The 14,926-nt window shown below is 34.1% G+C and overlaps 3 protein-coding genes across 3 annotated transcripts; 1 reads left to right on the top strand and 2 right to left on the bottom strand.

The window, feature by feature from the left end:
* The first annotated feature begins 602 nt into the window (after positions 1 to 602).
* Positions 603 to 9,681, top strand: LOC126773252 (DDB1- and CUL4-associated factor 12 homolog). Its single transcript, XM_050494060.1, has 10 exons — positions 603 to 990; positions 1,963 to 2,119; positions 3,598 to 3,750; positions 3,909 to 4,030; positions 4,357 to 4,456; positions 4,795 to 4,948; positions 5,167 to 5,324; positions 6,124 to 6,280; positions 6,523 to 6,620; positions 7,064 to 9,681. Exons 1-10 carry the CDS (start codon positions 893 to 895, stop codon positions 7,214 to 7,216), a joined length of 1,350 nt encoding a protein of 449 aa, XP_050350017.1. The 5' UTR covers positions 603 to 892; the 3' UTR covers positions 7,217 to 9,681.
* A 29-nt stretch (positions 9,682 to 9,710) lies between these two features.
* On the bottom strand, positions 9,711 to 12,415 carry LOC126773276 (virulence factor-related M protein-like). The gene is made up of 4 exons (XM_050494100.1): positions 11,864 to 12,415; positions 11,589 to 11,775; positions 10,347 to 10,557; positions 9,711 to 9,895 (listed from the first exon to the last, which is right to left on the bottom strand). Exons 1-4 carry the CDS (start codon positions 12,413 to 12,415, stop codon positions 9,811 to 9,813), a joined length of 1,035 nt encoding a protein of 344 aa, XP_050350057.1. The 3' UTR covers positions 9,711 to 9,810.
* On the bottom strand, positions 12,299 to 13,523 carry LOC126773309 (tubulin-specific chaperone A). The gene is made up of 2 exons (XM_050494139.1): positions 13,260 to 13,523; positions 12,299 to 12,595 (listed from the first exon to the last, which is right to left on the bottom strand). Exons 1-2 carry the CDS (start codon positions 13,466 to 13,468, stop codon positions 12,466 to 12,468), a joined length of 339 nt encoding a protein of 112 aa, XP_050350096.1. The 5' UTR covers positions 13,469 to 13,523; the 3' UTR covers positions 12,299 to 12,465.
* Positions 13,524 to 14,926: the final 1,403 nt, after the last annotated feature.

Raw genomic sequence — 14,926 nt, 5'->3', positions numbered from 1 at the left:
TTGGAACTTATTGTATTTTTTATCATCGTTATTAATCTAGTTATCTATTATGATTTTGCATTCTGCTTTCACTTAATGAAGAAACAGATACTTAATAATATATTTTAAGGAAAGTATCATAAAAATAATATTAAACTAATTACAATTAAAACAGTAGAACCAATAAGGACTGTTCACATAGCTTTATTAATAATAATTATTAAAATGAAATTAATCGATTTTAGAATATGAAATGGAAATGTTGCCAAGGTAAAAAAAACTATTTTTTTTTACCTTAGCAACTAATCTTGTAGACTTAACTTTATAGATTTTTTAACTGTAACAAAATTATGTTTTGGCTTATATGGAAAAATTGTAAGATATAAAATATAATGGCAGAATTTAGGGTTCAGAAAAAATTTAATGCATTTATTTAAATTGAAGTTAATTATATTTACTGCAAGTGTTACATTTATATTAAAACGAGACTTATTTTATTATTATTTTTTATATTTTGCATTGATTTTTTTTAAGTTCTCTCTTTTTTTTACAATTTTTGTATCCATATGTTTATATTGTATCTATATGGCAATCTTAATTCTCATCATAATCTAGCAATACTATTGACAGCTAGCTTTCCGTCATCTCATTATTTTTCTAAAATATTTTAATCGAGTAAATAGATTCATTGATTATATAAATTACTTATCAAAACATTTTTCAGAATGCGTTGCCTGTGATAGATGAGTCGAATTCGATGTTAGTGTAAAATTTTCTAATAAAGAAACTATTACAATAATGAAAGATGTCGTCGCATTATGGATCCATGTACAATCGAACAAAACGAAAGTGAATTATAATTGAACGTGTGATTAGTGATTTTACGTATTTTAGTTATATATTGTAGTTTAAAATGGCGCAGACAGTGAGACGCGCCATAGAGGCGAGATATCCTTCATGTTATATACCTAGTAGACTTAAGGAAAGGAGGGCAAAAGCCAGAGCCCTGAGGTAAGTTCTGAAATGCACCGTTATATCGATCCAGTTTTTAAAACTACGTGTCAACATTTTTTTGTAAACATTAAGTAAAACAGGCTTATATATATTTCTGAGTACTTATGTTTGTTTTTAACAATATAAATATAGGTGACCTAAAACCTCAATTATCAAATAAAAATAAAACAATGCCTTTCTGCTTATACTTTTTGTTTTGCCCATATAGCATATATATTCCAAATCAAAATAATTGCATTCCCAATAGGTTTTATAAACAATAATGTTGGTGTTCCATTTATGCATGTTTACCTAAACTACATCTATCATGTACTATGAAATAATAATAAGTAACTTTATTCAATAATAACGGATTGAATTTTTATAATTGTCTAGATTTTGTTGTATTAGTACTTGCTCTTAGTTTTTAAGTATAAATACTTTAGTTTTTGGTAACAGCCTGTTAATGCCCCACTGCTGGGCTACGGCCTCCTCTCCCTTTTGAGGAGAAGGTTTGGGAGCTTATTATATTATATTTATATAGGGAGTGTTGGTGGAATACACGTGTGGTAGAATTTCAGTGAAACTAGACACATGCAGATTTCCTAACAAAGGTTTTCTTCACTGTCAAGCACAAGATTAATTATAATCACAAATTAAGCACATCAAAATTCAGTGGTGCTTGCCCGGGTTTGAACCCACGATCATAGGTTAAGATTCACATGTTCTTATCACTGGGCCACTATTACTTGAGCGATATAAACATATCTGTCTTTATGCTGTAAGCTTTTACTTAGCTTCACCTGTTTGTTTGTGTGGATATGATCTTGTAACAGATCTTAAACCAGTTTCACACAATATTTTGTCCTGAATGGGCAAACTACATTATTTCTTTGTATTTATCCCAACGATGAGATAACTTTTCTATTGCATTGTTACTCTGATAATGAAATTATTTGGCATTATTATTATTATGTACCAAATTTACAGAATGGAGAAACAACGTAAACCAGATAAGCCTGAAGACTTTGTATGCTATTCCGATAGTGATAGTGAAGAAGAAACCCCTACACAACAACACACAGTTCTGTCCACGTCATATAATTTTGTAGATTATGTACGATCTAGAGAAATTTTAGCACCAGAGGTTAGTATAATAATAATAGTAAGTCTTTATTGATGTTTTTTTATGTACATACGTTCAAAGTTATCCTGGAACTCTAAACTGAGGAAACCGGTATTGTATTGGCTAATGGCATCCCATACAGTGATTACATAAGTATATATACCGAAAGAAATATAAATAATTTCCTACACCAGTATATAATATATCCTACTGGAACTATGTATATATGGAATATTGATAAAAAAAAATTGTCGTCTTTTTTCTTTAAATTGGTCATATAATAATATGTATAGAAGATAATTTGGTAAAAAATTCAATTTACAAAATAATCTTATCTGTTATCTGTCACTAAGATGACCTTTCAAATATTGAAGTAGTAATTTTTCACCAGTTATATGATTTTACGTTTTAAATGATGTTTTCAGATATTTCGTGCCATTTATGTCTGAAGATCAAATTATGTTTTTTTTTTTTTTTAGATTAAATAAGGCTTGTAGAAAAATGGGATACCTGATAATAATTTGTACCCACCACCCATAGACATTGGCACTGTAAGATATATTAACCATCCCATCACATTGCCAATTCACCTCCAAACTTGGGAGCTAAGATTCTTTGTGTGTTTAGATACACTGGCTCAGTCATTTCAAACGGGAACACAATAATACTAAGTTTTGATAATAGTGAGAATATGTGATGAGCGAGTGGTTTGCACAAACTACCACCAAGTAAATGCAAAGAGTCGAGACATACCGCTTAATGGTTCTTCATTGTTTTTTTATATTATAATGTATCATGAGGACAAGTAAATAAATAATAATATTAAATCTATATTCTATACTTTCAATTTATAAATTTGGAGCCGACCTTCGTTTTATAATGGGGGTCATAAATGTATGGAGAGACATTAAATGCTGCCAACTTCCAAACTTCATTCTGCTTTCTAGATGTTGTTAACAGAAAAAAGCCAATAACTTTTCCCAACAGGGATTGAACCTTAGGGTCTAAAGCCTTATAAGCTAGCCATTAAACTAACGATATAGTATTATACAACATTTATAAACATACTCTTGAAATATAAGCTATTATTGACTTTATATTATAGTGACTATGATACTATATATATTATATGATACTATATATATTTCTGTTATAGAAGTCACCATGATCAGAATTTTTTTTGGTAAAACAAAAAATTTAAGAAATTGTCACCAGATGAGTTTATTTTTTCGTAATAGTGGAATTAATCTATTTGTATTTAGCTGCTCGATTATCTCTAAATAGATTTGTAAAGGGACAATTCAAAAGTTATGGTATAACCTACACATATTAAGTTACTTTTGGTTTTATTTTATTATCTGATTAAGTGTTATTAATGGATTATTTTAATTATTGGGCTTGGGATTTTTTTTTTTTAGATAATTTATCGCATTTTGTTTTTAATATATTTTTTAGTAATAATATGACCTTTTTTAATGTACTTTATTTAATTTTTCCAGCCACGATCCGTGGACCCCTCGTATGCAACTCGCCACATGCTAACACATGATATGTTCCGCGAGACACCTGTCAACCTCGGCAACATGAACAAGGTGTTCTGCTCACAGTGGCTATCAGACAGACAAGTGGTCTTCGGTACCAAATGCAATAAGGTATGAATTAGAAGGAGCGCCCTGTAATTTCACTACTCTCATTTACTTGGCTTTGGCCCGACCTGGGATTTGAACCCAGGGCCAGTTCCGCGGCTTTACGCCAGTCACTGGTCCATCGAGGCAGCCACAGGTTATTATAAGGCGCATGTCGGTTGCAGCTGATGGTGTACGACGTGCGCTCGCGCTCGCTGGACGCGATCCCCACGCTGCGGCCGCGCGCGCCCTGGCCCGGCGCCGAGCACCAGACCGGCATACACGCGCTGCAGATCAACCCCTCCAGGTACCCTCTCTCGACACTCCGAAGATGCATTTATGCTCGAAGATACTTGGATAGTATCGTCGCCTTCATCAATCGCCTTCGTGAAAACCGTCGTCAAATTTTCCAATCCATTGATTCAATCGATCTCGTACCCAACGGACATAATATATAAGCGATGTGATATACTTCTAAAGGATAAATTATACATCAAATTTACTTGTGTACCATTAAATAAAATTATAATTAAAAAATGGAAAAAATATCAATAAAACCACGGTTTTGTCTTTTGGTGTAGATGCTAACTTTCCATATCACCATATCAAAGGTTTGTTGTATTTGTTTTTCAGAACACTGTTAGCTACCGGAGCGCGAAACTCTTGCGAGCTCGCGATATACAGCTTACCCACCCTCGACCCCGTTTGCGTAGGGGAGGCGCACAAAGACTGGGTTAGTTGTTATATTTAATATTATCAACGACTGAGTCCTAATTAATTAATATTGACCTTGTACAGTCCACTAGCCGTGGAGTGCCGGCTTAGAATTGTACTCCCCCAATCTCATCCTGTGGGTGTCGTAAGAGGCGACTAAGGGATGAGGAAAAGGGGGAAAGGGCAACAGCGTCCCACCCGTAAACAACTTACTCCCCCCCCCTACTACGCTCGCTAACACGCCTGCCCAACAGTGCGGCGATTATGGGCAAACCCTTTTAGATGATAGATGCGCCATTGTACATATGTATATCTGTGTGTGTATCTGTTTCTAATAATATATAACCACCGCTCCAGATCCTCGACATGTGCTGGCTGGACGACGAGTTCCTGGTGACGGGCTCGCGCGACTCCAAGCTGGCGCTGTGGCGCGCGCCGCCCGCGCCCCCGCCCGCGCGCACGCCGCAGCACCGCTTCGTGGCGCCCGTCGCCGTGCGCGAGTGTCGCGCCGGTCAGTGCGCACTGCACTAAGCCACACTACACTGCACTATGCCACACTTCACTGCACTATGCCACACTGCACTATACACTTCACTACACTATGCCACACTTCACAACATTACCACACTTCACTACACTATACCCATACGTCACTATATAACACTGTAAACTCCAACTCTAGGAAGATTTAAAGAATTTAATCTAAAAATCTTGCTATTTCGTTGTCAGGTCAGAAAGTCCGCGCGCTGACATTTAACACGAAGTGGGGGGAGATCGCAGCCCTGACCCTCAACGGATACATTCACGTGTTCAGTGCCAGCACCTTCCGACAGTCGCTCTCCCGCAAGCTGCCCTCCTGCCAGGACCTCGTCTGCCTCGCTACACAGGTACTTCCAACATTTTAATCTATTGTATATATATTTTTTAATTCAATTCAATCTTTCACGGTCAGCGAATTTTCTGTTCAGTGTTGTTGTTTATGGTACAATGGACATGACATGAGAGTCACATATTCGATACTGAATCGTTTCATTAATGTTGTGCCCAGTCAGGTTCATTATGCTTAGACAAAGACATAAATAGAATAGTATAATAGCCTGTATTATACTGAAGCGGGTGTGTCGTAGCTTAACCACCAATTAAAAACTTCGGCAGACTTTAAGAGTTATTTATTGTGACAAGTCAACAATGTTTACATTAGAGCGTACAGTAAAAATAATTGAAATAATTAATTAATTAAAAATAAACAACAACAACAGCGCTTATATAGGCATTCCCCTCTCACGATGACCACCACGCGTGCTTGCCACTTTTGGGACCTCCTCCTAGGCGAAAACAAAAGCGATGCATGCGGCCATCTTGCTGGGGGTGTGGTCAAGCGTGTGACGTCGCTGCGAGGACAATAGATGCGCATGCGACCATATTGCCGAAGGGGCGTATCCATACGTGTAACGACATACATCAGACCACTGCAACATCACCTGATCAATGACGTAGTTGATCAGGTGATGTTTGTGCTGCGTTTAGACGCATTGTGCACTCGCCACAATACTATTAAAAAAATGTATCGCGAAGTTGTACGCAATAGCGGTGAAACGAATGGTTATTATTTCTTACAGTGGTAACTATGGACCGTGTGTTTTGCTTTAATGGATAACATTGAAATATATGTTTACCTTCCACCAGGAAAGTGGCATTTACGCGATCGGTTGCAAGTCGTACACGTTGCTGCTGGACTGTCGCACGCTGCAGTCCGTGAAGAAGATCACGTCCCGGTACAACGGCTGCGGCATCCGCTCCGCCAGCTTTCGCGGAAACATGCTCACCATCGGCACCGGACTCGGTAACACCACCCGCCACACTCACTACACCCTACACCACCTACAACTTCATAGACATTACTATATATTGTAGTAGTACCGCTGTATATACCACCCCTCCAATATTAAGCAATTAAGTACAATTTTATATATAAATACTAAATTTGTCTCTTAAACTTTACCACAAAAGTGTAGATAATGTACCAATTGAATAAATACTAACATTGCTCAGAACCATTCGTAATTTACATAATCTTTCTTCCAGGCTTGCTTATGTTCTACGACCTGCGAGCGGGTAAATACTTGGAGAGCAACATTCACTCCTCAAAAACGGTCACACTCAAAGCGTCCAAAGGATATGTGGTGAGAACATCATAACAACAACACAAAAATAGATTGAAAATACTTTATCTAGGATAAGAAAAGATGAGAAACAACTTACAAATCAAAATAATACACAATAATTTATTAAAGAATTTTAAAAAACTTATTTCACTATTTAAGCGAATTTTATTAAAAAAAAAAAAAAACAAGATTTATCTATTTTAACTTGAACAATATATTTGTTCCTGAAAATAAAAAGAGAATATAAGAATAACATACAAAAGTAGAAGCACGCCTATAACGATTAGTAACAAATAACAAAAGACGACATCTAGTGTTTAAGAATAGAAATAAAATTCTATATTATTCACAAACAAACGTAAATACAGCCAAGAAAGCCCGATTCAAAATTGTATAATGATATTATTTTTGTCTTTTTTAATTATTTGTTTGATTTATTAAATATTTTGTTTCGTTCCTAGTTCCCGGACGAGGAGGCGGACGGGTTCAACCAGGTGAAGTACGTGCCGGCCATCTATACGCACTGCTATGACGACAGCGGTACGCGCATCTTCACGGCCGGCGGCCCGCTGCCCGCGCCGCTCATCGGAAACTACGCCGGCCTGTGGCAGTAGCACCACCATCGCGTACGTGCTGCCCTCTACACGCACTGCTACGACGACAGCGGCTCGCGCATCTTCATGTTTAGCTAAAATATTAAAACGAGGTATACAATAACAATTGTGATACCTGTTTATATGATTGGCAATAATAAATATATATATATACATATATATACATTTTTTTGTACTACAAATGTGTGGCATATCGTCATATTGCAGTCGACATAATGGTATAAGTCCTTTTTAAGTTATGTCCATTATAACTTGGCCTCTAATATATATGAAACTGTTAAGTATGTAGGGGTCGAGTTGTCTTTTAAAAAATACACTATAAAGGTCATAGCAATATCGGGTGAGTTAAAAACATTTAATTTCTTTCTAAAGGTAAGGTTAGTTGTAACATAGCTATTTGTAAAAACTTGTACCTACTAGTGTTCAGTTCGGAATATATATTGTAAATATAAGTAGTAAAATCTAATTTTTATGTGGACTTTTATTTTTTCAATGTAATTTTGGTATTTTTGGAACTTAAAGATAATATCGAAACTAACGCATTGTCTTTTAATTTAGATATCTTTTACATGTTTAAAAGGTCGATATGAAATTAATTATCTTTTAAATATTATACATGAATGTAATAAAAAAATAATTAAATATCTGTCCAGGCTCCTCTGTAAGATCATAGTATGTATTAGGAAATGTTTGTTTGTAAAGCCATGTTACCTCATTATAGTTCACAATTAAAAAGCAGAAGAACAATTTCAACAACAATGCTATAAAAATATCTGATTGGCTAAGAGAAATAAAAAATTATAGACCCGTTAATGCATATTGCATCTAATTAATCTCATTTAAAATAATTTGCTATCAAAAAACTTTATCTAAAATAACCGAAGTCCATTATTACAAGTTTAATGAGTCCAGATACAAAAGTAAAAGAAAAACTAAGGCAACTTTAAACATACTGGTACAAATAATATAAGATTTTGTTTAAATTATATGTTGGTTTATCGTACATGGATGTCCTGACATATTTCGGTTAAAACTGTCTTTCTTAAAGTTTACTCAATTGCAAGGGAGTAGAGTTCTCAAATACAGGTGCACTATTATTTCTTATTCTCTTAATCAAATTGATAATTCAGATTCAGGACCAAAAGCGCCAATTTCCAAACCATTTGCATTTTATTACGAGTCGAGTTACAAAATGAGAATCTCTAAATCCTTGCCCCCATTTTGAAGTATTGGTTACCATATAAATAACCTAGTTAAGTTAATATGAATATAGTCCGAATGAGACATACAAAATCCATCAGTCGTGTGCTTTCAAAGAGCACAAATTATATATTATATTAATAAAAAAAATATTGAATTTTAACTCCTTACCAGATGTGACGTCACAAACAGAATAGCCAAATTAGCAATCAGATCTTATAAACATATAACCTTTTGATACTAACTGTAGCATTCCTGTAATGTTTGAAAATTAGAACGGGCGATTTGGTCATTTCCTTCATAAATAATATCAGTTCCACAAAGATAAACAGGCATTGAATAAATACAGAAATAATTATATTGTGCAAATTTAATGTCCTTTGCAATTCTGTGATTGTCGAACACGTTAACCGGGACACTGCCTTGCATAATGTATAATTATTATTAATTAAAAAGCTAGACGCTAAATTATTTTATTTCGTAATTATCTACTGGGAATGGGCTATGTTTCTTCTAAAAAATTTAGTCATGTTGCGTCAAGATGTAAATAAGTACTACCAGCTGATATTGGAATCTGACATATGGGCGGAACTTAAAAATGGCCGACACATTGTCGGTTTTTAATATTTTGAAAATGATTGCAAAATGTATTTTTGACGACAATCGAAAGTAAAATGTGTTAAATAAATAATGAAAGTGTAGATGATAAGAACAACTCATAAAATTGTAAAAACTGATTCTTGTAAACAGCTTTTTAATATAACCAAATTATTTGTTTAATAAAATTTATTTTACTAGATGTAATATCTCCATATGTCAGAACGCAATAGAGACTGGCAATGTTTCCTTGCCTATAAAATACGCGTCAAACTTTGCCGGTCAGAAATTAGTCACGAATAGTTGCGCAATACAATTTTGCAAACAAAAGCGTTTGTATAAATAGTTGTTCTAATTTTTTTTTTTATTATTTTACATGCGCGAATGTGTTTTAGTTTCAGGCCGGCTTAGCTACGATCATATAATATATAAAATTGTACCTCCATCTTTATAATTAAGCAACAAAACTGGATATTTGTTGAGATATTGGACGTTTATTACCTGGAGCCATATTGTAATATATTCGTGACAAGGAAACATTGTAACATTTAAAGTAAGGAGTTAAGTACTAACTTAATTGTACACTGGTTTGGAGACGAAGTGTTTTTACGTATGCGTACCAAGCAAATGAACAGAACTATAATGATGAATTAAAAAAATTATATTGACTTTTTCTTTTATTCAATGAAAAACCAAATATTTATAGTAGTTTTATTTTAAGCATAAATGCAAAATTACATAGAAATTTTTAAAAAATATATGCAAAATAATGCAGTTTAAGCGTGATTGAAATCAAATTATGTTTTCGCATTAGGGAACACCCAGCCGATGGGGATGGGGGTTGATTCTGGACCATCATCGATGTACTGATCCCAGTCAGCTCTGAAACACAATATAACGAAAACAATTAATTATATAACGTGAAAGGATAAGATGATTAAAATAATTCAAAAAACTTCAACAAAGCTAAATTATTGATGTCTTATCACAGCTTTGGTCTTTTAATGGTTATTCTATTCTAATATCATAATAACATATGTATAGCCAGACTTGGGCAAAATGCAATCAAATTAATGATTAACGATTATGATTACCATATGTAATCATCAATCACGATTTCAGTATAACGAAAGTAATCAAAAAAGTAAAGTGAGTGAGAGAGTCTAGTAAGTCCCCTAGCATTCAATTCTGTAATTTTTTTTGTTAGTTAATTGTACCAGGGTATCTTATATGTACATAATATACTTCAATAAAAAATATAAGTTTTAGTTTTTCATGTTCTTATGTGTTAGGTATCGTGGGCTATTTAGGAAGTGAAAAAGGTACCACATACCTCACACCGATAAAACGGTCAAGATCCCCATTAAAATCGACCTGCGGGTTTTCTTTCCCACCAAACAGTGCCTTCCGCCATTTCATCATGTTGCTTGCTTGTATCTCCGATTCATTTTCAACCTCGTTTTGTTCGTCAAGCTTTGCGCGCAATTCAGCTTCCTCCTTCTCATAAGATGCCAATTTGTATTCCCATAGAGATTTTAGTCTGTCTAATTATTTCAAATAAACGTTATTTTAATGTAAGCAAAGTTCTAACATCATCCTAAGCAACTTACTAATCGAAATAATATACACAATATTGTGGCTTTGATTCAGTCCATGATTATTTTTCTAATTTAAAAAATACTTGTCGTTCATAATTAACCTCATACATAAAAAAATAGATAGCAACACTGCATGGTCTTGTAAATTTATGTTAAATAATCGACGCTGGTTTAATTTACTTTTCGATAAAATTGCCAAATTATATTTTTTATTTTGATAAAATTGCATTTTTCAGGCGTGAATGAATTTACCTTTATCTTTAACCTATAATTGTAATAAATTCTCAATCAAAATAAACTTTTTATATAATACAAAACTTGCATATTTTTATATAAAATCTTTTAGAATATATATTAATGGGCAGACACATTAGAAAAGTGGCGGGAGCTCAATGGACGCGAATAGCACAGTACCGGGAGAATTCGCTCGCCGGTGGTAAGGGGGCCTATGTCCAGCAGTGGGTCAATATGGGCTGAATATGATGATGATTAGTTTAATTGTACTATATCACCATAATTAAATAATTATTATTATCATGTAAGTCGAGATGGCCCAATGGTAAGAACGCGTGAATCTTAACTGATGAATGTGGGTTCAAACCCGGGCAAGCACCTCTGAACTTACATGTGCTTATAATTCATCTCGTGGTTTTCGGTGAAGGAAAACATCGTGAGGAAACCTACATGTGTCTAATTTCATCGAAATTCTGCCACATGTGTATTCCACCAACCCGCACTGGAGCAGCGTGGTGGAATAAGCTCCAAACCTTCTCCTCAAAAAGGGAGAGGAGGCCTTAGCCCAGCAGTGGGACATTTACAGGCTGTTACTGTATGTTGTAGATATATATATGTCTACTGAAGTGGTACAAATGTCTATTACTTGACCATCTACCTAGATTCTTTGTTCAGATTATTATCTAATGATAGATTACAGATTGTAAAATTCCCAAAGGCTTAAACGAAATGACTTAACTTACCGACATTTTCTTGAAAGGTACAACTCTCGCTATCAGATACAATTTGTCCTTTGCCCTTAGCGGTGTTCTCTCTCGCCTTCCTGAGCTTCACGAGGGCCTCAAGTTTGACAATACTCTTTTTAGCATCATGTTTCTTCCTCATCACTTCCTTCAATACTATGTCAGCTTGGAACTTTGCTTCTTCCTTCTAGAAAAGAATAAAATATTACTTTGTAAATAACATTACATATTAAATGTGTTTTATGATTTTCATAATACTTTTTGTTGATTTATACCTGTTTGGCTTTCTGTATAGCATCCTTAATTTGCTGTAAATTTTCATCAATCCTAAGAGAATTCTCTTCATTCTGTCTTATCCATTCTTTTCTCTCTTCTTTCTTCTCTTCTTTCTTTCGCTTCAAACGCAATCTTTTAGCTCTTCTTTTGCAGACGAGTTTCTTACTAATATTCAATCCAGACTTAGATATTTTTATGATTGTATCCTTGATAACTTTTTTATTGATGTTTATATTTTGAACAGCATACTGCCACTCTTCATCCGACAAACTATAATTAGTTGACAATGTTTCCTCTTGAAGTTTAATATCATGGAGAGCTCCGAGCAGACGGATTACATCAGCCTTCATTTTCCATATTTTATTCTTATTCATCCTAGGCTTTGGTTTCGGTGGAGGCATGCCATCTTTAAATTTCCTTATAAATTCTTCATCTGATATTTCAGGTGGTGGCATGTGGGCAGGGGGTGGAAAAGGATAACGGGGAGGCATACGATTTTGGAATGTAAAGTTGCATCGAAAATTATTAATAAAGCCGGGGTTTTCAGACATGATTACTTTAAATATATAAAACTATTATTAAAAATTAAATATTAATGAGTTTATGTTGACTCTGGCAGCTGGCTCTCAGCGTCTTTTAATACTTGCTCGGCCGCAATATAATCTTCGTTTTCCTTTAAGTCTTGTTCACTTTCTAGGGTGTTTTTAAGATCTGCAAAAGCCTTCGCCAGTCTGTAAATTTTCAAGAAATGTAAGTATATAACTGCAAACAAGTGAATGTATATATAAATACTACTCAATTCTATCCAGACCCTAACAGTCTTACTTATAAACATTTCATTATTGTAATTGTGGTATTGCTAAGCTTATATAATGATAGTTATTCTGATCTTAATAAGCCAAAAAGGAAATTAATTAAATTATATGTAGAATATTTACAAAATATTGGTCAAGATGGAGCATTAAGTATCTCCCGCTTTTGGGTATCACATAGACAACTTAATTTAGTATGAATGAAATGATATGTTCTCATAATTTACTATAAGCCATGTTTGCATGCAAGAATACCATTGAACCACTTTCTCCGACTTAGTTAAACAAAGACTGAAAACTTAAATGTACTTCACATTTCAACTACATTTTGACCACTTCTATAAAAAAAGAGTAAGATATACAAAAAACCACATTATTTTTAGCTCAGATGACTCAACGACAATTTTGATGCTTAAGTCACTTTTTTGGTTTAACAAAGAAACTATCGCAATGGAATTCGCTAAGTGTGACTTAACATCTGCGTCAATAATAAGAATTATAAATGCAAATACTGGGAGTTCATGAAAAATATCAATCATACGACCACCCCGGAGGTAAAATTTTATTATAGAACACATCTTACCGCCGCTGGCAATCAGGGACCATCATAAGCGACTCCTGAAGAACCTCCTCCTGCTTCCTTATGTTGTGTTCGTCCTGTCCTTCGTCTTTTATTTTTTGTATCCTATTTTTCTGTTGTTCCACCTCTTTTTCGTATACAACTTTTTCCTTAGCGATGCGCTTAACGACGCCGGTTTTAATTTTTATTTGCCTGATGCGCGGATCTGCCATTGTTAAAGTCACAGCATAAAATAAAAAATGACAATTGAAAACTCATTAATGACATTAGACACTGACATGTGCTAGCCTTAGGTTAGGTGATGGCTAAGAAATTACCACTGGCTGCTACTGATAAATATTAGTTATAGGTCAGAATGCATTATATAAAATGTAATTTAAAAAATCTAAAATTATTGTCTTATATTATGAATCCTAAATTAAAATTAAAATAAAGAGTTTTCCGTATATCACCTACAATTTAAACTACTCTAATTAAAACTAATAATCATCCATGTAAAATATAATTTTAAAATAATAAATTATTACCAACATCACACAAACATTAATAATAAATACTTATGGAGTAATATTAATTAATCATTACCCCAGAGAAGAATGTCATGTTAGGAATATGTTAAATCAGTAAAAAGCAGTAAATTGTCTATGGTTTCATCCTAATATCTTTGTTAAGTTTCCTTAGAGTACGCTATAAGGTTATATACGTTTGATTAGCGTCTAAGCTGGATATTTAATACGTAATGGTAGATAAACGAAACTAAAGACGTATATTGATAATATAACATGCCAAAAGACATAACATTGTCGAATTAATTAAAATAAACTAGAAGAGCCTACATCAGTCAACACTTTTACCGCGTAGGTTATAGATCTGTGTCGACTCGCCAATCAATTAATTGGAGATAATAATTTATAATAATAGCAAGGAATTCTGTTGTTCCTAAATATCAAATGCTTGTCCATTTAAAAGTACGTTCCTTTTTGCATATCTTACATTGGTAGTAGTGCATTTTAATACATTTCAACAATGGACCAAAAAAAGATCCTTGAGGGACTCTCCCACACTATCAGCTGTCATTCTAATCTCTGTTATGTATCATTACATAAAAGAGATTAGAATTAGAATAACAAACGCAAAGGATACGTCTTTGAGAGCACATTGACGGTATAAAATATATAATAATTCTATCAGGAGTTACATTCTTTGTCAAAGCATACATTTCACAATTGAAAATAAAAGAAACATTTTTATTGCCACACTTCCACAAATAATGACAATTCAAATTTCACGTATAATGTGCGGCAAACGGAGCCTGTTTGTGCCCCAGTATAGCTTTGTTAGTTAACATCATACTTAAATAATAAAATTACCCACTGCCTCTGCGGTCTAGTGGCTAGCTTATAAGGCTGCAGGTCTTATCTTGGATTCAAACGCCGGATCGTGCCAATATAAATTTATTGCGGTTTTTTCGTCAAAAAAATTTCAGTACCAGCAAAGTAGAAAGTGTTTGAAGATTTTTAAGTCTCCGCGCACGTCGATAAGCAATAAAGGAACCCGAGAACTTCAATTAAGATTCATGCGTTTCCATTGGCCTTTTCAGCACTCTTGGATTCCTGCTATAAAAAAATGCATTCGTTGATTTCATAAAATCGGGATGTTTCGGTGAATTA

Source organism: Nymphalis io, chromosome 14 (genome assembly GCF_905147045.1).
Source record: "Nymphalis io chromosome 14, ilAglIoxx1.1, whole genome shotgun sequence".
NCBI classification, from domain to species: Eukaryota; Metazoa; Arthropoda; class Insecta; order Lepidoptera; family Nymphalidae; genus Nymphalis; species Nymphalis io.
Note: the sequence above shows the minus strand (reverse complement) of the source record. Positions and strands in the feature narration are given on the sequence as shown.

What these genes read in the sequence shown, in the direction of transcription:
- LOC126773252 (XM_050494060.1), top strand. Translation starts at nt 893, where the DNA reads ATGGCGCAGACAGTGAGACGCGCCATAGAGGCGAGATATCCTTCATGT. An exon ending in TCGTCTGCCTCGCTACACAG is followed by an intron (nt 5,325 to 6,123) that starts GTACTTCCAACA and finishes ACCTTCCACCAG; the next exon opens with GAAAGTGGCATTTACGCGAT. An exon ending in CACCATCGGCACCGGACTCG is followed by an intron (nt 6,281 to 6,522) that starts GTAACACCACCC and finishes TCTTTCTTCCAG; the next exon opens with GCTTGCTTATGTTCTACGAC.
- LOC126773276 (XM_050494100.1), bottom strand. Translation starts at nt 12,415, where the DNA reads ATGTCTGAAAACCCCGGCTTTATTAATAATTTTCGATGCAACTTTACA. An exon ending in TACCTTTCAAGAAAATGTCG is followed by an intron (nt 10,558 to 11,588) that starts GTAAGTTAAGTC and finishes TGAAATAATTAG; the next exon opens with ACAGACTAAAATCTCTATGG. An exon ending in GACCGTTTTATCGGTGTGAG is followed by an intron (nt 9,896 to 10,346) that starts GTATGTGGTACC and finishes ATTGTGTTTCAG; the next exon opens with AGCTGACTGGGATCAGTACA.
- LOC126773309 (XM_050494139.1), bottom strand. Translation starts at nt 13,468, where the DNA reads ATGGCAGATCCGCGCATCAGGCAAATAAAAATTAAAACCGGCGTCGTT. An exon ending in GTCCCTGATTGCCAGCGGCG is followed by an intron (nt 12,596 to 13,259) that starts GTAAGATGTGTT and finishes GAAAATTTACAG; the next exon opens with ACTGGCGAAGGCTTTTGCAG.